The sequence below is a fragment of the Hipposideros armiger genome, unplaced genomic scaffold (genome assembly GCF_001890085.2).
Source record: "Hipposideros armiger isolate ML-2016 unplaced genomic scaffold, ASM189008v1 scaffold_45, whole genome shotgun sequence".
In the NCBI taxonomy this organism is placed as follows: Eukaryota; Metazoa; Chordata; class Mammalia; order Chiroptera; family Hipposideridae; genus Hipposideros; species Hipposideros armiger.
Window position 1 is genome coordinate 4,801,266 of NW_017731395.1, and position 21,446 is coordinate 4,822,711.

Below are 21,446 nucleotides of genomic sequence, written 5' to 3' on the forward strand. Positions count from 1 at the left end.
GAATGTGGAATAGCCTCAAATTTTCAAAACAAGTCTGCATCCACTTTATTTATTTTTATTTATTTTTTGCATCCACTTTAGAGTTAAGGAAGCTGTGATTTTTGTAAACTGCTGAACGCCCTATACATACACGATGTAATTTGCCATTTCCATACGATACCATTGCATGGGGTTCATAGCTACCAAGTGGCAGAGTTGAGACTCGAAACCTAAGACTGTCTCACCCCAAAGCACCTGCTTTTCCCACTGCACCTGTAGGAGCTGCCATTCCACACAGTAGCCCATCTCACCCTGGTAGTAGAGATTTAGGGGACTAGGACTCCCTGTGTGCGTTTGAGATAAACACTGGGCCAGAGGGAAGGTTTGTGCCTTAACCCCCAGCTGGAGGGCAGACCTCAGGCAGGATGACAAGTGAAGTGCAGAGAAAGGGTGCTGGACTGAGATCTGAATTCCCATCCTGACTCTGCCCCTTACTTGCCATGTGACCTTAGCCAAGTCACTTCCCCTCGTGAATTGTGGTTTTATCATTTGTCCCCAGGGCAGTCCCACTTCTCCCATCCTCCACCAGTGGGGCCCGGCAACTCTAGAAAAATCAAGACAAGAGCTGCTCAGAGCAGCATCTCCCGTGAGAGCAGCTGGTCTCATTCAGGCATGGAATACTCCCAGTAAACTAAGCTGAGCACCTCTGAGAAGCCTCCCGAATAAGAATACCACCCCATCACGCCACGAAAGCAATGGGATGCTGAAAGTCTGTGTTCGGACCTTGGCCTGTCCCTCTGAGGCCTTGTACCCTAGCCAGCTCCTTACCCTCTCTGTGCCTGTCCCTTCACCAGCAGAGAAGGGAGAGTGACCAATACTGCCCCCCCGCTGCAGGGAAAACAGATAAGCTACGTGAAGAACTGGTATACAAATAGGAGCTTTTATATTTTCATGGTCCTTGATGTGCTTAATAAAATATGGCCCCTTGGCAGCGAAGGCAATCAAGTTTTATTAGTAAAAATACTGGTCTGAACATCCATCTAAAATATAAATCGACTCATTTTACAAGGGTTCCTTTAACGGCTATGCAAAGGAGCTGCGTTCCCAGGCTTTGTCGTCGGCAAAGGGTTCTGATGCATTTTCTTCTGTTCCATTCTGATGTCTAGGAGGTGGCCCTGGGCTTCCCGAGGGGCAGAGGGCTTTCCTTTTCCTTCTGTTATGAACTGAATGTTTGTGTCCCCCAAAATTCATATGTTGCGACCTAACCCCCAATGTGGTTTCTTTGGAAAGGAGGTGGCTTCTATGCAAGGTGATGAGGTCTTGAGGGTAGAGCCCTCGTGATTGGGATTAGCGCCCTTATAAAAGGGACCCCAGAGAGATCCCTCGCCCTCTTTCCACTGTGTGAGGACACCACGCGAAGTCAGCAGTCTGCAGCTTAGAAGAGAGCCCTCCCCAGAGCCTGACCATGAAAACATCCTCATCTAGGACTTCCGGCCTCCAAAAAAATCAATGTCTGTGGTTTATAAGCCGCCCAGTCTGTGGTACTTGTTATAGCAGCCCGAGCTGGCTGACACCTTCCTAGGCCCTTTGGCACGATTCACTATGCTTCAAACGCAGCATGTTCACTGAGGTTATTGGGCCAGTTGTGACACTTGGAATCCTGACTTTGCTCTGACTTACGGCCCCACAAGACTGGAACCACAATAAACCAACATCAGCAGGATGGGGGGAGAAGGAGGCAACTCACATGGCTTGTCTCCCTGGCTCCATGCACCCCTGAGTGGTGCTGGCACTCAGGCCAAGCTTGAGTTCTGCAGGCCGAGTGCCGCTGGTCACCCTGAGGTCCAGTAAGGTGGCAGGAGAGTGAGCACCAGGCCCAGGCCAGGTGAGCTGAGCTGTCTTCCACCTGCGCTGAGTGAGTCCTCCCACCTCTGATGGGTATCGATTTAGGGAAGTTTTGCCACCCTGACATTTTAGTCTGGGCCTTGATCTGGCAGGGCCAGTGTACAAACAGAAAGGTGTTGGGCAGGACCTGGAGTCTCAGGTTTTCTATATTTTTAGGAGGCAGTCAACACAGTAAGAAAAGTGGCCTCAGGACCACCAGCACTCCCCCCACGCAATGCAAGAAGGGCTTCAGTCTTAACAAAGGAGGGGACAACAGACACAAGCTGGCCGGTGTGAGCCCTGCAGCCTCGCCCTTTCTACTCACAGAAACACAGACTACAGTGTCCTGAGCGTTCCTGATCATTTTCCTGCCCGTCCGGGAGGTTGCAGCTGCCCTCCACTCACCTCCCCTGCAAGCTTCAACAGGCTCTGGAACTGGATGTCTTCTTCATCCCCGTCGCTGGGATGTGGCTAAGAGGCAGGACAATTGCAAAGTTAACGCGGGGATCGGATTTGGCACCTCCCCATGCCTCCTCAGAAACGTGGGCTCACAAATTTGATATATGCCAAATAAAAGAATAGGTCTGCCCCAGCATCCATGCAGCCAAAGACTCAGCAGCTGTGGGGTGCCCCATGTGGCCCCTACAGGGACACCTCACTCTGTTTGGGTGGACAGGATGGAGTGGTGACAGCTGGGCCTGTGCCCCATCAACAGAGTCCTGCCCCACCCCGGCCAGCCCAGTGTGGCCCCACGACACTACCCCTCGTGGAGCAGCTGCACTCAACATGAGGAAAAGGACAGGAAATCCAGGACACAAGGGAGGAGTACAGGGAGCAAGGCAGGTGAACCTACGCCTCAAACCCTGCATGTTTCTTCCTCCACAGTCTGCTCGGAGTCACCTCCTCCAGGAAGCATTCCCAGACTAGGCGCTCGCTCCACCACCCCTAGATGCACACACACAGGTGTAGATCCACTTCCGGCAGGAGTGTCCCGTCATCTTTTTCACATGCTCCCGTTGTTTGTCTACCGAAAGACTAGGAGCAGGGAACTGGATCTCTTTCTCCATTGCCTTCGCTATCCTGCATGGAGCTGCTCAAGCACACAGCGGGTGCTCTGCGGGTCCAGCTGACCGGGTGTGGGGGACACTCACATTCTGCCCCCTTCAGGGCAGAGCAATGTGTCCCAGGGCTGTTTCTGTCTCCTATTTCTCAGGAAGAGCCAGGGCCTAGAAATGTTGTGGCCCTGATGAACAAAAAGTCCTAGGTGTGTAAAGGACCCTCTTTACTATATAAAGAACTCTCAGGAAGCAGTGAGGAGCCCCGATGACTGTATGAGCTTGGCGGACTAAGAGAGTACATACCTCATGTGGCTTTCCAGTGACCACGTCCCCAATTTCCCTGAAACACAAAGAAAGAAACCAACCCAATAAGAGTTAAGTAGAAAGTATCGCTAATGGCTAGGTCCTTTTAGGGCATTTTTTACCCTTCTGAGGAATTGGCTTTCACTCCCCAAGACCCTCAGTCCAAACTTGCATCAAACTGTGTCAAGCGGATATTTTAACCAGAATCCCTCCCCTTCACCGCTCTAATCCCCAAACCCCATCTTGAGTTTTGTTTTACCAGAAACAAGAGATGCCAAGTTCAACTGGCCCTTCATGGAATCTAGAAGGTTCACCCTAGTGGCCCACTCTTGGGGAGAATCTCGCCCACCCTGCCCCAGTTACTACTGTTTTCTTCCCTGGGACCCAGCTGGGAATCCTTCTGGGGGGGATTGAAATGGCCTCTGTGGAATGAGCCAGCAAACCCATAGCCCATGTGTGCATGCACACACGTACGTGGTATGTGGTAGTGTGTGCATGTGTATGTGTGTTTGTATATGTGTGGTATGTGTGTATGGGTGGTGTAGGCAGGTGGTGTGTATGTATGCATGTGTGTAAGCATGTGTGGTGTGTGTGTGTATGGGTGGTATGTATGTATGTATGTGTGTGTGTGTGTGGTGTGTGTTTGTGTAGTATGTGTGTATAGGTGGTGTGTATGTATGCATGTGTGTATGCGTGTGTATACATGGGGGGTTGTACAAGGGGAGGAGGTGGTACTCTCTAAGTCCTACTCTGTGGGCCTCACATGCCCATCCTGCTGGGAGGAAACCCTCTGATCAGGCTGTTACTGGTGTCGTTTCTCTCTAGCCTTGACCTTTTTTTAAAGAAAATTCCCCCGTGTCCTATAGGCCAAAGTAGAGGGGCAGTCGGGGGACACCTAGCCAAGGGCCCCTGGGGCCTGTGGTTCGTTACACTTTTCTTCTGGGAAACACCAGGCGGGAGCTGAGAGTGGGTCACACACAGCAACAAGGCCCCAGTCCTCTGCCACCCTGGGCACCCAGACCCTCCCACACCCACAGAGAGAAAGGACACGCACAGGGCCCGGGCCTTCTTCTCCGAGAACACCCTCAGGCAGAAGTCTCCATCCTGGAAGGGCTCGAAGGTGGAGGGCACCACCACGTACTCCCCGGCGGGGAGCCGGACCCGGGCTGAGACCTCCCGCTGGTTGACATAGATGCTGGAGCGGGCTGATGGCTGGTGGCCCAGGAAGAAGTGCTGGCCCAGGTGCACGTCTGTGTGACTCTCCAGCTGCACAGAGAGCAACAGTCAGAGTCAATTCCCTGAAACCCTGGAACATGAGGGCTGGAGAGTTTGGTTATGTCGCTCTGATTTAGGGATGGACAACTTGCAACACTGAGTTAAGAAATCAGGACGCCTTGGATTCTGTCATGAACTCAGAGTATGTTGATCAGCAAATGTATTCAGAGCACCTTCTGTGAGCCAGGCACGGTCTCGGGCATGGACCTTGACCGTGCGACCTTGGCCAGACCCCTAGCACTCTTCCCAGTTAAAATGAAGGGCCCAACAGCAGGGCCTCTAGTGTGTGCTCAGCTCCTCTCTGGGTATTTGTCTTCAAGAATCACCCACTCACTGAATCCATCACTTTTCCCCCGTGGCTGCACCTGGGGTGTGGCATGGAGCGCCCCAGTTCAGGCCTGTGGCTGAAGCAGTGTTTAAATCCTGGTCCTCAAGCAAAAGCAGCCAGAAGGGTTGGCCTCCCTGGGAAAATTGCTCTGCAAGGTGCCAGGGCAGACAGGCTGGATGGGCAAGGAAGCGGCTCCTAAGGAGACAGACAGAGGGGAGGCTGCAGCTGGGCTTCTCTCCGGGCCTTGTGTCTCCTCAGAGAGGGGAAGACGCTCCCCATGACCCATCTGTTTGCTAGAGGGGGAGAGAGGCTGTCAGAGTATGACACAGGCTAATTAGTGACTGCAGAGTGCTTCGAAAACACAGGTGTCAATGTTATTATTGCTGTAATTAAGCCTCCATTGCACTGTGTCTTTATGACCAATCTTCATCAAGATGCCTGTGACAGAGGGCAGGTGCTGATAAGCTGCAAGGACGGTGACTTCTATGTGACCCGGAGGCAGAATGCCCACCCCAGAGTGGACAGTATCCATTCCCGGTCACCAGATCCTCTTCGGATCACAGGTCTGCAAAGCAGGGGAGAGAGCAGGGCCACCTGCCCCCACTGCCCTGGTCAGCACTCCACGGGGATCGCCCAGTCAGCCCCTGCCGACCGGGGTACCAGGGCAGCCACAGCACTGGGGAGTCCCCTGAAAATGTGTGTACTCTGGGCAGGAGAAGGCCAGGGATAGCCAGCAAGGCCACGGACTAGGTCTAAATGTCATGGAGTTAAATGGCATTCTTGCCATCCCTGACGACAGCACGGGGAGGCAACAGGGAAACCAGCAGGAGAAAATACTCAGTGGATTGAAGTGGGGAAGCAAACTCCAATTTGGGTTAGGCTGAGAAAGGGAAAAACTGAATTCTTGCAAGAAGCCAAGGGTGGGACAGACTAGAGAAGCCCTGCTTGGAAGACCAGAGTGGGAACTAGAGCACACTGAGGCGAGAGCTGGGTCCCCTCTATTCTACCAGGGACTCCAAAAGGCATGTGCCCCCGGGCCCCTGGCCCTCACATCTTCCCTTGGCATAGCCCAGCTGGGGGGACACGTAGGGGGTTGAGCAGGTTTAACTGAGGGGATTCTCAAAGTGTGGGCCCAGGACCAGCATAAGCTTCCCTGGGAAACGTGTTAGAAATGTAAATTCTCAGACCCTACTCAGGACCTACAGAATCAGAAACTCTAGGGATGGAGCTCAGCAATATAAGGCAGTGTTTTGAGAACTGTTGACCCACTGGTGCTTGCCGAGCCTACAGGGTCAATGGAGAAACATTGAGGGCACTCGGAGGTGCTACTGGGGGAAGTTCCACCTTGTGTACATATGACCTCTCTCTCATATAAATGGGACGTTTCTGATGGGACCTGCCATCGACCAGACTTAGCTCAGGTTTGGATTTAGCTATTTTCTAGCAGTGAAGAGGTGTATATTCCAGACCATCCATGCTCCCCTGTATGTTACCTCCATAATCATTAACATCCATTCGTGAGCCAATGGGCAGGTAGACCAGTAGTCTGAAGCCCTGGCACACGGCATGGGCTGGAGCCTATGAATTTGGGCCTCATTGCCACAAGCTAAATGCCTGGCCAAGCATGAAAACCTAGGAGAACAGGGTTAAAACTAGAGCAGAGTAAACACACCTCTACATATTTAGTGCACCTGCCTCCAGCTGGGGGAGCCCCACATAGAACAGAGGTACTTAAACCTCGGCCACACATTGGAGTCACCCCAGAGATTCTGGTACACAGTAAGTCCTCAATGTCATCGATAGGTTCTTAGAAACTAAACTCATTGATAGACACAAGAGTTAAGTTTCTACAGCATATTTCAGGTCACAAAAACATCACCAACATTCTAAATAAAGACCCAAACCCCTTCTAATATTAAACACTGAAATAAATGTGAGTTCTGTTTACATACATGTCAGAAAGATGAATAAAAACAAGATTGTTTTCCAACCTGCTGACTCAATTTCAGGGTCCCTAATGGCCGGAGCCTCTGCAGGCAGCTTAGGTCACAAGGCGGGGACCCCCTCTAAACAGGGCGCCCTTCCATCACAGGGCCACTCACACCCACACCCATACTCACTCAAACAGGGACAAATTTTCAAAGCTCCTCAGGTGTCTCCAGCATATAGCCAAGGAGAGGCCCACTGGGCCAGAACGAACTGGGGCCTGAGTCCGCGCTGGCTGCCATCAAACCATGCCAGCCCCTCCCAGGAGTGCTGCCTGGGGCTCCTCCCTTCAACTGGCCCAAGACAAATGGCATAGCCGGGGGAAGCCGGGAACAGCAGCAGGAAACCCCAGAAGTAAGTATGACAGTGATGATATATCTCTTTAGCCCAGCTGTAAATCACTCAGGAGGCGCAGGAAAAGCCAAGAGCCGAAAAGATAAAGTTGGTGCTTCCTTTTCTTATCAGCGATCGGGGCATTTATTTCTGTAGGCTAGGTAAAGAGAAGCCTAAGTTATGCTCTACTCATCTTGTTCAGATGGGACCACCAGGCACACAGGGGGCAAAGGTCACCACTGTCCCCTTCCACGGGGGGCCTGGCAGGTGGGACTCAGGATTGTCTTTACCAGCTCTCAGGGTTACCAGCTCACCGGATCATGGGGGAGTCTGTGTGTAGGAGAACCGGCTGTCATCAGAGGAAGACACCCAAAGTATGTCTTACCAAAGGAAGGCCATCTCTGTCAGCACTCACATACCTCTTTGGGGACCTATAGGACAGAAGAAAAGAGTAGGTCACCTGAGAGTGCCCATGTCCTCCCTTTGTGCCTTTGTACCCACCCCTCTTCAGACTGAGTCATCCTGGGCCACTGGGGAGGAAGTTCATGCTAAAGTGAGAGACGAGTCAGCATTTCTCAACTGGAAAGTTGCTGATGAATTTCAAGGCCATCTGTAGACTACTGAGCCCTAGAAATCGGAAAGAAAAGAAAAAAAGGTTCTACTTTTTTACTTTATTTTGTAGTTGTATAACTACAGTTGTATAACTCAGGGTCCCAAATTCCTGGGGTCTCATTGAACCTTGGGGTTTCAACGAACACTAACATTTTACAGACCTATAGACCTGGCCTCCAGATCAAGGGGGTTCAGAAAGGGGGCCTCACTCAACTTGAGCCATAGTGTATCCTTCCCTTGGCTGCAGCGCCTGGTTCGAGAAAAGTCACGTGATCCAGCTGAGTCCACCGGAGACTTCTCTGGGAATTTTGCATTGGAATTAAGGGAAAAGGACCCCTTCGTTTATGCTGTGATATTAGGGGTACTGTGAAGAAAGCTAGACCAGGAGAATAGTATTAACAGCGGTGAGGATGTGTGGAGAGCAGGGGTCCTGATAGCACGCGGGCCCCTTGTCCCAAGTGCCCCTGCCTTGCCCTGGAATTGTTGACATGAGCTAGTGAATTCCTTTTTCACTCATCTAGGTGGAGTCGGGCTCGATTATCTGCAACTGAGAATGCTGACTCCCACAGGAGACCAGCTCTCGGAGGCACAGTGAGCCCTCCATGCCAAGGTGGAGAAGAGGGTTCAAGCCCCCTTTGTGACTTTCTCCCTTTGTCCCTGCTTTGCAGGCTCTTTTGACCAGAAAAGCATGAAGGGAATTGTTTATGGCTTGGGTCCGTGGGTAACTGCCTACGACGCTGGGGAAAAAAGAAAAAAAGAGAAAATTTGGATCAGCTGGCCTCCTCACACTGGAGCCCCCATTTGTAATTGTCAGCCGAGGTAGGAAAGTCCAGGGTCACTGTGGCTCCTCTAACTTTGAGTTGAAACCAAAATTACCCATGCAGAGGCCCCAGCTGTCTATGGGAGAGGTCCTCCTGGTATCTGCCTCTCCCCTCACCCCGCTGGCAGGGACTGTCCCAATCACCTTGGCTGCCTTTCCAGTCAACACACGGCCACTGCCGCTGGCACCGGATCCACCCTGCCAGGAGTCACAGGGCAGGAGCCGAGCCAGCAGGCCTTAGCCCTGGCCCACTGATGGATGGCAACTGACAGCCACCTTTGAAATGCAGGATCCTGAATGCACATGGCAGGCCTGCCTGGCGGAAGCCTGTTGCCACTGCAGGAAAATAACGGGAGAGAGAGGAGGCCAGGCAAGCAGGGCTCTTTAGCCTTCGGGGTTTCTGGCGTCTTCTCCATCAGTGTCAGGTTTTCAACCTCAAACCAGACTCCACTTTGCAGACAGTTAAAGCCAGAGGAGGTAGTTATAAGAGTCAGAGAACAGTACCCCCTAAAATCCCTACAATCCCTCTCTACAACCCCAGTTATCCCCTACAATCCCAGGTACTCCCTACAATCCCAGGTACTCCCTACAATCCCAGGTACTCCCTATAACCCCAGGCGCTCCCTACAACCCCAGGTGCTCACTATAACCCTATACACCCCCACTCCACCTAATTAAAACTGCTTGTGTTCACAAAAGTCATACTCTAAATTTCATGCCTCCAGCCACAAGAAAGTCCACAGATCACATGCATGGGTTATTTTATAGGCGGCTATAATTTGATGTCTGAAAAATTGACATGCTATATATACATATATATTATGTATGAGAGGAAACGCCATGCCAAAAACCTATCTCAGTGGGGTATTTCACGTCCGTTTGGAAGAATGCTTTGCTGATCTGGTTACATAAGGAAGGGCCAGTGGATGAGGAGCTATGGCCACAATCCCTGAGGAGCCCACCCTTTAGCCAAGCCCACCTACTATGTGCTCTCCAAAACCATTACTGACTTTCCTGCTATCAAGAAGCACATGGTACCCCCTCTGGCTGGAATGTTCTCCCTTCTCCACCTTGAAACTCCAGCTCATCATTGAAACCCTGATCAAAAGTCTCCTCCTCCGTGAAACTGTCACTCTCGGAGACTTTCGCACACCAGGTTGGACCCCATCAAAGCAGATCGGACCTGCCCTGCAGTTAATTGACTGTGTCTGATTTCCTCCCTGGAACTGTGAACACCTTGAGAGTAGTAACCGTGTGCTATTCCTCTGTGTCTCAGCTTTCGGCACTGCACTTTGCACATAGTAAATGCTCATTAAAACGTGTTAAATTGATACGCATACAGTAAGCACCTTCTCGTGTTTTTATCCCTATAAGCAAAGACTCTAATTTGGTGCTATGTACATTCTAGGTGGGAAAGGACGAGCTAACCTGGAGTAGAATTGGAGCTTACGTATTTGAAATTCTTTTCTCCTGCCATCAAGCAGCAAGTTTGTTCCAACAAAAATTGCACACACATCCACGTACCCTAAACCCTAAAGCCCTAAGTTCCTAAATAAGAGAAAGAAAGGGGCTGGAGGTGGTAAGAGCTTGACAATTGACCTTTTCCTTACTGGTTTCCTATTATCACACTTTGTGTTCATGCAGTAATTTATACTGAAGTGTTGGGCCTCCAGCCAACTCTCCGACTCCCTGAGTAGAATTGTACTCTTCCCAAGAAATTCATTTTTACCAAAATTGCTTAAAGACAACCATCATGAATCCCTCCAGAATTGTTTATAAGGAGTCTCAGCCTGTCTGAAAAAGTTTGTTCCTGACTAGGCTTGTCAAGACCCAGGGGTCTTGCTTTAACATATCTATGAGGTTGTGAAATCCACAAAGGGGTGGTGACCAGTGCAAAATGGCATATTGAGGCTGGCACTGCCGCCTGAGACCAGAGCCAGCTGTGGTCTCCAGTCCCAAAATGCCAGAGCTGAAAATGGCCATGTAGGTGGCTTCCCTCATCTCAGCTCACACCCTGTGTGTTCCCACAAGTGTCTCACAGTTGCCCAGGTAGAAAGGAGTGTTTGTCATTGGATCCAATGTCCAGCCTCCCTTCCCCCATTCTGTGATGCCCCTCATACTCTTTGTGTTCCCTCAAGTGCCTGTGTCCCACGTTCTTAGCTCCTGTACCTGGACCAGGAGCCTATACCTGGAAAGAGTCTAATAAGCATATTTACACTAAGCCCTCAGTGACAGGCAAAGTTTAATGAACTATACATCTCACGTTAACGCAGAGATTAAGCCATAGGAATGAATCTCTAACTGTGGAATTTGGGCCTCAGTAAGGCCACTGGAAGAGGCATTTAGGAGAGCAAGGAGAATGCTTGATTGGGAATATTCAAGCAATAGGAAAGATACGCTGCAGGGCCGGCCGAGTGGCTCAGTTGGTTAAGAGCTCACTCAAGGGTTTGAGCTCTGAGCAACAGTGGTTCGAGTCCAGCCTGAGCTGAGCAGCCGCTGAGCTGCCAACAGGTAGCAGGATGGCTCAGCTAAAAAAAAAAGGAAAGATACGCTCCAATTACTGGCCCAGATATTCCAACCAAAGACATCAAGTGTGCGAGGAAGGCTGACCCCAGTTCGGGAGTACCTTGTAGATGGCAAAGCCAATGCTCAGCAAAACCTGTCCGATCCTTTTCTGTCGTCTGCGATTCTTCTGCATCAGACCCAGCAGCACCGTACAGCAGGGTTCACCGACGCCTTCCTCCTGGTGGTCGTCCACTTCGGTCAAATGGATTTTGAACTGGGGATTGGTCCAGTAAGTGGCTAGAAGTCACCAGGAGATGGTGGTTCCCCCGCCATGGTGGGGGGTGAGGAGACGGGGAAGAATAAAATGAAAGGGAAGAAAGTTCATCATCCCAAGGACAGCATACATCTGGCCAAACTCTGCCTGGTAAGCAGCCTGGGCAAATTTTCTTTACAAGGAGGTTGGGCATTTTCTTCTAGTTCCCAACCCCACCCACACCCCTGCAGACACGTCCCATCGCATTTGGAAGCTTTACACATGCCCCTTTGATCAACCAGGAGCCCAGACATGCTTGACTAGAGGAGATTCAAGGTCCTGTGGCCCCAGGCTACACTGGGGCTCCCTAGGCGGTCACTCCTGGGTCTTCCTGGAGAAATGGTGGACATCTACATGGTCTCAGCACCTGGCCTATGAAGACAGATCCACCTCCTAGAGAAATGAACCTCTCTGGGTAAAAAGCATGTATGTTCCTGGGACAGACGAGAACGCCGTCCAGGGCAGACTCGCTACCTAGGTGGCCTCTGTGGACAGGCTATGAAGACAACCACTCTTGGTCCTTGGAAACTGCCGCCTGACAGCCATGTGTTGCCCCTCAGACAGGCTCCAGCTTCAGATGACGGCCCGAAGCCACCCTAATTGCTGATCGTCTGTCCATCAGCCCAGGGGCCTCACTTGATGGTTTTAGCGTCGCAGCCCACTGATGAGACACACTCCCTTCAAGAGTAAGTCACTTAATAATGCATGAGGAATAATAATTGGCAATTAAGAAGGATGCCTGCCACACCACCTATGGATATTTAAAAATGCCGCTTCCTTTCAAATATGATTTTTTTAATAACCTCTCAACATAGCGATTATACTAGCCAAGACACAGAGAGGTCAAATGGGTCATCCCAGGGCACACAGCAATTCTATGACAGTCAAGTGGCAGAGCGTAATTGAAGAAGACGGGCCTGACAGCCATCTCCATGCCAGGGCCTCAACAATTTCAATAATGACGTGCCCTGGGGGAAGAAAAGGAGTGGGGAGAAGGGGAGTTCTTATTGCCTCTAAATAAGGGTCTAACTCAATGAAATAACAATGCATTCACAGGTGACCAAAAGTCGCTGATTATTATTTTTCTCCTAACAACCAGGTTATTTATTCCATGCCACCTTCCTAGAATCCCTGCTTTCTGATTCTTTTATTTCGGGGCATAAGGGTGTGGGATTTTATAGCCAAATATGTGCAGATCCCAGAGGAGACAGAGACAATTCTGTAAGCTTGTATACTTACATCATTACCGAAGGGCAGGAGCCATCCATCTCTCCCCAACAGCTAGCCGGTGGTACAGATGTGACTTACCGCTTACAGATACCTCCGGCACCCCCCCTGCTGTTCCAAGTTTCCCAAAATGATCCATGCAAATTCACTCTGCATTTTCTAAAGAGCTTGCTAATGGCCAGCCTATTTTAATTTCTCCCACATGCAACATGACTGCCATCTCCACAGTTTTTGTTTACTCCTCAACAGAACGGGAAGATGAGAATGGGCCATAAAAATAATACATCCCATTTGTTTAACACTCGCCGTTTACAAAGCGTTTTTTTTGTTTGTTTTTTTTCTTTTTTTGAGGACTAGGAAGCTGAAGCTCATAAAAGGGACCGTCCCAGGGTCCTACAGCTGGTAGGCTGAGTGGCAGGCGGAGAGGACGCCTGCTTCCTCTCTGCTCAGCAGTGATCTCTGCCACCAGAGATGGGTGCCCTGGGTTGGATGTGGGATGGAGGAGAGAGCTGGTCCAGACCCAGGCCTGTGCTCACGTGGGATTTTATTGTGATGGGCTTCCTCACACCGTGCACAGCCCTGCAGTGAGCTGTGTGTGAGAAGAAAGCAGGTGGCCCTGTCCCGTGCTTACAGTCTCTGTCAACCAACATGTCACCATAGACTGGGAGGGAACACAAGCCTGGGGAGGTGGACAGTGGGGAGAGTGGATTTTGCTTTGCTTCCTTCTCCTTAGAGATGTGGGGTCGATTTTTTCAGAGTTTCTTCCTTAGGTGCTGCCTCAGATGACTCGACCTAGGAGGAGCCTACATATGTATGTATTAGTGATCTGCTGTGAATGGGGGGCTTCCCACCTTTAGTAAGAGGACGGTTAGTGCAGAAGCAATGGTTTGCACCAGGCTGTTCCCACCAGGGATGGCGTTCCATGATTCACATGAGAGTGGGGACTGGCTACTCACAAGCCGTGTGTGGCCATCCCTGACCCACACAGCCAGGCCCCTCCACCTCTGACTCAGGTGCAAACACAAAGCAAAAGGGCTGCTCTAATGGACGCAGTCAGCTGAAACAGCAGATGTGGCACCCGTGTTCCTCTAGCACACCATTAGCCTCTCTGTCCCAGAGCTCAGCAGGATGGGCGCCAGCCAGCTAGGTCAGGTGGAAAGGAACGGGAGGCCTTAGTGTGCAGGGTGCCAAGAGCACAGTTACTAAGGAGCGCGTCTTTTGGGGGCAAGGGGGCAAGTAGGTGAAGCAGGGACAGTTTGAGCGCACAGAAGCTAAGAATGGTGTTACCTGCGATCAGGCCTAGGTGAGGGGCTGCAGAGCCTGTCCACCCTTGCTGCCCTGGGCTTCCAAGCCCCAGGGGGGAGCAGGGCCTCTGAGGGGTGCCCAAGAGCCGGAGAACAGAGTGCAAAGGTATTGCCCAAAGATTAACCTATGAACACCCAGCTCGGGGAAGACAAGCCAGGAGGGGGAGGCCTAAGCAGCCCTTCACCTCACCTGGGTAGTTCTGGCAGCCGCCAGCAGTGGAGCCCCGCGTCCAGCGGCCATTGAACAGGACCAGGTTCCATTTGTGCACCTCCTCGCTGCTCAGGGAGTCCGGGGACAGGTTGCAGATCTCCAGCCGAGAGAACTGCCTCAAGAAATCCGAAAAAGACATCCTGGGGGCAGAGGGACAGGAGGGCTCTCTGTCAGGGAGCTGGACTGGGAAGGTGATGGAAGGCATGCCTCCTGGGCACAGGGAACTACAGAGACCACGGGCTAATGTTTTCTACAGCCCACTGATGCGAATACTCAGGGGCCATTGTCCGATTTGCCCACGATTGTTAGCGTCGCCGTTCTCACTAGAGAGTCCCCCTCACATATCTAACCAGCCAAGCAAAGAGAATGAATCATAAACTGGAAGAGACCCCAGGAGGTAACCCCAGCCAAAGCCACTGCCTCCAGGTTGGATTACATCTAAGTCTACAAGAGGTTTCCTCCTGTTTCGTTCTGACCAATGTCCAGTGGAAAGATGACCCCTAAGTCATGCCATAGTCAAGGGCTGTGCTCATCATCTTCCTTAGCCCACCCGCGAAAGAAGTTATCCTAGTTTGATGGTACACTAGACCTCAGATTAAAGGAATAGGAGTGCTCTTATTTCATTAAAAAGAAACAGAGAGTGAAAAAGACAGGCTGCGAGCTCCTGCATGATGAGACCCAGGTATCATGGTTTCAATGCTTTCGACGTGCTGGCATAGAGGTAGAATTACACTAGCGTAAACGGTGGGGGGAATGAAAGCCCCCCGGCCGGGAACCATGTCAGGTTGCTGGAACACCTAGAAATATGCTGCCCACATTCGAACTGGGAGTGAAGCCACAACTAGGGCTGGCTTTCCCGTAGACAGCCCTCTTACCAAAACTCGCCATCCTCGGCTTTCTTGTCCAGCTCTTCTCTCTGCCTGGGATCTATGTAATTCCACTCCAGGGCGCTGGGGTAAAAATCATAAAATTTAAACATTTTTTAAAATGAAGCAGAGGTGATCGTTCCTGAAAAATTAGCTGTGATGCAAGTTGTTCGCTGCAGCTACACTCCCCCCCAAAGGCCAGAAAGGAGATACAAAAAGAAAAAAGAAAAAAAGCTGGGAGGAAATGAGTAACAGAGAGTATGGGGGGTCGGGGGCGGGGAGTGCACAGTGTGGGGAGGGGACGCAAGCCGGGGACATGCAACAGGAACATTGTGCTCTGGTCTTGCCCTAAATTTACTCTTCAGGTAGCTTTTACATTTCTAATTAAGGCTCCCAAGCCCCTGACCACAGGAATGGGGGAGTCTGAGAGGCCATGGGAGAAGGCCTGTCACAGAAAGGCATGCGCACCACTATCAATTAGTAAGTTGTCATTCTGGCTTATCTGTCAGTCTGGGGTGAAGATATTATGAGACGGTATGACCATCTCTGGGCACACAGCCATGGCTCACTTCCTGAGACTGCAAGGATGACAATCCAGCCAGTTTCCCTAAGGTAATGTCGCCCTGTGAGGCCTCCTGCTGGTGGCCTTCCTGTGGCCATACCCAGAAACTGTTCAAATGCCATCTCCAGCTACCTGACCTTTACAAAGTTAGGTTTTCCTGAAATATGCATGCAACAGCTAAATAACTGAGCAATATCAAAATCCATTTTTTTAAAAACTCTCTTTCCTGAATGCTTTCAGCAAGACATGAACACGTCCCCTTCCCTGCATAAAAGCTGGGGCACACACCCAAGCCCAGCCTCTAAGAGCCCCAAGGGACCAGGCAGGGGAGCTCCCAGGGCTCTTTAAATCATCGAAACACTGACTAGATCAGAACCACATCTCAGAAGGTGTTTGTTATAAACAAAGATTAGGGGACAAATTCTAGACCTGACCGTAACCTTCCAGTTGGTTTTTGTGAAAAAAAAATAAAAATAAATAAAATATATATATATATATATATATACATATATATATATATATATATTTAATTGAACTAGACATTGGGCCTAGAGCTGCTACCTCAGTGACGCAACACCCTCTGCCCCCAACATCGTGTCCACACACACACCAGGCCTGTCACCACCTCCACCCTTGGACCTGTCCCAGCTTCTTAGGGACTGGGTGGCATTAGAGAAAAGAGAGAAAGTCAAACAAGCCCTTTTGGCAGCTTGGTAAACAGCTGTTGGTTAAAATGGCCAAAACTCAGGGTTTTAATTTCATTTGGCCATGGCATTCTTTGGGGGCAGTTGGCAGAATTGGGGTTTGGGGTTTTGCTTACTCTTAGGCAGTCGAATGCAAAAACTTTGAGGAGGCTGCTCCTGGGCCCTACAGACAGGTGTCCCTTCCTGACACAAACCTGACGGGAAGTACTGCGGTTTTGAGCAGTTTAAATGTAATAAAGTTCCCTTCCAAAGCCCTAGTGGCATCATGTAAGGACAGACCGTGGGGTACACACGAGGTTTAAGGACATATTGGGAGGGGGATTATTATTGTGAGCATTCCCATTTCTGGTGGCTCTGCATCAACGACACTGGCGAAGTCTGTTTCCTTCCCAGTGTCAACCTGCCGCCCCCGTGCCAGCAGCTCCATGCTTTCAACACCCTCCTTCACCACGGCAACATCGATTCCAGGCACAGCGGGGTTGTGGGACACCACGGGAGGCCTCGGTGCCCAGTCACCATCTCAGACAGACTTCCTGTCCCCTGAGGAGAAGCCTGCCCAAGAAGAGCCTGTCTGGTCATTAAGGACTTTGCAGGCAGAGATCAATACCCGCCCATCATGAGCTTCGGGACAGAGTGCCCGCCACTCCATTCATCTCTGCCTGCTGCGGCCAGCTGCTTCCCAGGGTAGAGTTTCACTTTCCGAGTGTCATTTCCTCTCAGCGCTGAGGGGTTTGGCCTTTGTCAGAGTGACCGGGGTTTGTGGAGTGGAAAGAATCCGATTGTGAGTGATCGATCTCACCTTTGGATCACCACCCCTGGCGGGCAGAAAACAGACAAACCCTTCAGCACTGAGCAAAATTCAACGGAGCTGCCAAATTTGCAATTGCCAAGAGGTGATCCAGAATCAAAGACCAGCTATGCGGGTGTTGCTTGGCTTTTCCCAGCCTGGAACGGGTTTACTACACGTTTCTGAAAAGGCTGTGTCATTCCTGCACAGAAGGTGCTGCTGAGCTCACTGGACCATCAGTGTCATCATGGTGTGTTTTGTATGATGTCTTTCCGCCAAGGGGGGCAGGGTCTAGGGGACACAGGACAGCACCTACTCGTCACTCCAGGCTCCCGTCCACTCCACTTTGCCCCATGGATTCCTGAGTCTGATCAGCTTCTCTGGACAGCCACGGAGCTCCACCTGCAAAAGGCCCACACACACAAAAGCCACTGCAGTTGTGCCCTCCTGCTGCCCCTCATTGAAGTCTACCTCAGAGGGTTTGCATTGCGTTTTTCGAACATTCCTAAACAACCACACTTTATTTGCTTTTACTGTGTGTTTCCAGGCCCTGGCCAACTGCTCTATTTGTCACATCTTGGTTGAATAAATAGTGAGTCTAGCACAGAAACAAGTTTATGTCTGCTTTAACTTGGATTTGGAGTTTTATAGTTGACGCTGTTCTTAATACACAAGATCTAATGATAATAAATGCCCTCCCAACAAATACTAATAGCACAACAGTTACATTTATTGTGCATGTACTATATGAACTGGGCACGGTGCTAAGCTTGTCAAATGAGCTACTGTCTCATTTAAATCTCAAGACAACCCTGTGAGCTGGGTACTGTTATTATCTTCATTTTATAGCTCAAAAAATCTGAGGCTCAGAGGTGTTCACTTATGCAAGGTTGCCTGGTTAGTACATGGTAGATGGAGATGGGCACCCAGTCTCTCTCTCCAAAGCCCATACTCATAAATCCATACGTACTGCCTTCCCCTACTATTTATTACAAAGTCACTATGAGCCTGCATACACCCACACAAAAGCAATGAATGAATCGTGGAGACTTCAGTGTTTTACTTCCCTTTATATCTTCCATCATGCCCTAGCCCGATGTTTATACGTAGTCATACTTGGGGGTTAACGTAACTAAAGAGCATATTGATGCCACACGAACACATGTGATGAACATCCATGCCATTTTAATGAATAACAAGAGCTGAGACACCCACCGCACTTCACTTGTTGCCTTGGCCGTCGGGAAACCCAACACAAAATCATTTCTCAGTTGTTACACTGTTGTTAGCGTAGATTGTCTGGTGCATTTTACCTTAGTTGTGTGGTCTTATTGTGTCTATGCTTTTCATTGTAAACCACCTCAAATCCTTTTTGGGCATAGGCAGAATATAGTAAATAAAAACAATGAAAATTTTAGCCCTCACTTTCTCCTTGGGTTGACGAATGAAAACTACCTGTGTTCCTTCCCATGATGATACCTCACCCAGAATGTCAGGACAGGTATCACTGTCTTTTTTTCCCTCTGGGGAGGCCAGGGGTTTCCCCTGCTTGAGCTGCACAAACACACTTCTTGGGATGAGTGCAGAATCTAACTGGCAATTTCTACAGCTTCCCTCAAGGACCTTCCTCTTCCTGGCTACATCTCAGAGGAGAGAGCCTGCGTTTATTTATTTATTTATTTTATTGTTAGTTTCAGGTGTACAGAACAATGCAATAGTTACTTTTTTCACCCCTCACACAGAAACAACCTCCCTCCCCCATCTACTGCCCTCCCATCCCCGATATCATACTTAATCTATTATATTTCCATTGACTCCATTCCTACACTCTACTCCACATCCCATGACTATATGTATATATAATTATAGTTGACATTCAATATTATTCAACATCAGCTTCAGATATACAGTGCGGTGGTCAGATATACAGTTGGTGGCCTCCACACCAACTATGAAGTGGTCTCCCTAACAAGACATGAGTCCATCTGGCCCCCTAAAAAGTATTTACAACATTATTGATTATATTCCCCAGACTGTCTTTTCTATCCCTGAGTCCATATTGTAATTACCACTTTGAATTGTCTCGTCCCTTCCCCTTCTCCTTCATCCCCACCCCCTCCCAACTAGCAACCCTCAGTTTTTCCTCTGTAAGGAGAGCCTGCATTTAGTTAGAACCCATTGAGCTATAGCTCTGAGAGGTGACCTTCCCCACCTCTGAGTGGGTAAGCGTCAGAAGGGCGCTGGTGATGAGCAAAAGCTGACCACACATGTGGTATCGGGGCTCCGTGCAGCCGAAGAGCAACTGCAGCTCAGCCGGGCAAGGAAACTCTTGGTGGTGATCCCTTGTCTCTTTCTCTCAGGGATGCCCTGGACTTACGGTATTATCACGGCTTGTTACCTTTGCCCTCCTCTCACCCCCAGTCGATTTTACCTCCTCGATTCCAGTGACAGAGTATGCGTGACTCTTAACCAGCTTCTGTCTGGTGATGGCTTCTGTTTCGGCTGCACTGGAGACCTGGGTTGAAAATAAAGTTCACTGAGGGTGGCTGACCCTGACCTTGTTGGGGCTGGTCCTATAGTGCTTTCCAAGGACATGATGCTCAGCCACGGAGGCCCCAGTGTAGGGCCGGGGGGTGCAGGTGCACCAGTGAACCTCAGGTAAACAGAGCCTCTCCATGCGACCCCTCTTTAATTAGGCCTGCGGTTCCAGGCAGGGTGCTATGCGGCTGCCAAGCCTGGAATGTGATTACCAGCCTCGAAAATGTCACAGGAAACCGGGAAGTCATTTATTCTCCAAGAGTTGCTGCCTGAGGAAGACTAATTATCCATGGCGACCGCTCTGGACAAGCACAGCTTCTCCACTGTTGTCACAGAGCCGGATTCCCAACTGTCCTTTCACATCCACCCCCCCTCCCGTCCCCCACAATGCCCCCTAACATTTCTCCACATATCCTGCTAGGGTTTTCAAAGAGACCTGTCATTCACATGTCTGAGGTCACCAGGTAAGGGCAGGAGACGAAGAAAGAGCAGGGGGAGGGGCAGGTGACAACTGGCCACAGAGCTGGTGGCCTCCGGGCTCTCGTCTCCATGCCGCCTTGGCAATCTACATAGTCAACCCCCAGACAGAGCATGACCCCTGGTTTCAGCACTTCTTCCCTTTTCTTCAGGGACCTCAAAGTCCATCAGGTATTGTCAAGCATCATATTTGTCTTCCAAAATCCCAAGATTACTTAGCACAAAGGCAGAGCAAAGGTAGGGCTAGGATCCAAGGATCAAGGCTATATTCTTAGGGCAATTCCCATAGTACCAAAGGGGCTCTTAACAGTTAGGGGACATCAGGCTCCCACAATGAGACCAACCCCAGTTCCTACCCATTAATTAGGTCTTAGCCAGTTCCCACATGCCAGGAACCAATATGTCACCAGACTTGCCCATTAAGTCCCAGACTGTGCTCCGGCCCAAAGCCTCCCCAGGCCTCTGGCCCTGTCTCCAGCTCCTTTCCTATCACACACTGGGGGGGGGGGGGGGGGGTGTAAGAGAAGCCATCCTGGCTCACATCAATGGAGCAGGCCAGCAGCGACCCCGCACGGAGGGCCTTCCTGATGATCTGATACAGATGGGCTGGAGGTTTCTTCAGGTCATAGAACTCAGAGATGCCGCCCGTGAAATCCTCAAACCCCTCCACTGTGGACCCTCCAGTGAGGGCCTCATAAGAACCGTTGAGCCTATTGGAAAAGAAAGAAAACATGCATCAACCACAGCCGTTAGCAACCCCAGCGAGGGGACCATGTGGCTTATGAGCAGGGGCAATGCTAGGACATGGTGTGGTCTGGAAAGCAATTTTGCCATGGGCCAGGGAGGTGATTAGGCCACAGTTTCACGTGACCAGCTCAGCACTTTGTCGGGAATGAATCTCAGACCACCTCATATCAGGGAACCCTGTCCTAGGAAAAGCAACGTGCAAGCTATCCTGAGCTGACCCTGACTTCTTGGGATTCTGGGGGTTGGCAGCAAGGATAGGGATGACGGGGACCCTCTCTCAAGGCTGACAGGCATCTCCTGGGGCCTGCTGTAGGAACAGGGCAGGAAAGGAATCAGGGTTGCTGAAAAGGGTACCAGTAAATGAAACTAATTAAAAGAACCCAAAAGAAGTCTTTAAACATCAAATGTCAATGAGAAGGAGAATGACTTTGAAGAAAGAAAGGGTCAATAGACTTTGTTGAGTTTGGTATCTAAGTACATTGGTTTTCCTCTTCTTTTTCATAATTCTTCTAAAAATTCACATGGAGGGCTGGCCGAGTGGCGCGGTGGTTAAGAACTGGCTTGGGACGCCAGAGGGCCCCGGTTCGGATCCCACATATGAGGGCCAGTGACACTGCCCTCCACAGC

General features: G+C 50.4%; 1 protein-coding gene across 1 annotated transcript in view; it reads right to left on the reverse strand.

The window, feature by feature from the left end:
* The window catches only part of CAPN8 (calpain 8), a 65,485-nt gene that overhangs the window by 23,758 nt on the left and 20,281 nt on the right, over nt 1-21,446 (reverse strand). The window contains exons 5-14 of the mRNA XM_019639585.1: nt 20,614-20,782; nt 19,489-19,572; nt 17,374-17,459; nt 15,014-15,088; nt 14,118-14,278; nt 11,205-11,380; nt 7,566-7,577; nt 4,279-4,490; nt 3,225-3,261; nt 2,269-2,334 (exon numbers count right to left, since the gene is read on the reverse strand). Coding sequence (XP_019495130.1) covers nt 2,269-2,334; nt 3,225-3,261; nt 4,279-4,490; nt 7,566-7,577; nt 11,205-11,380; nt 14,118-14,278; nt 15,014-15,088; nt 17,374-17,459; nt 19,489-19,572; nt 20,614-20,782 — 1,078 coding nt within the window. The remainder of the gene's footprint in view (nt 1-2,268; nt 2,335-3,224; nt 3,262-4,278; nt 4,491-7,565; nt 7,578-11,204; nt 11,381-14,117; nt 14,279-15,013; nt 15,089-17,373; nt 17,460-19,488; nt 19,573-20,613; nt 20,783-21,446) is intronic.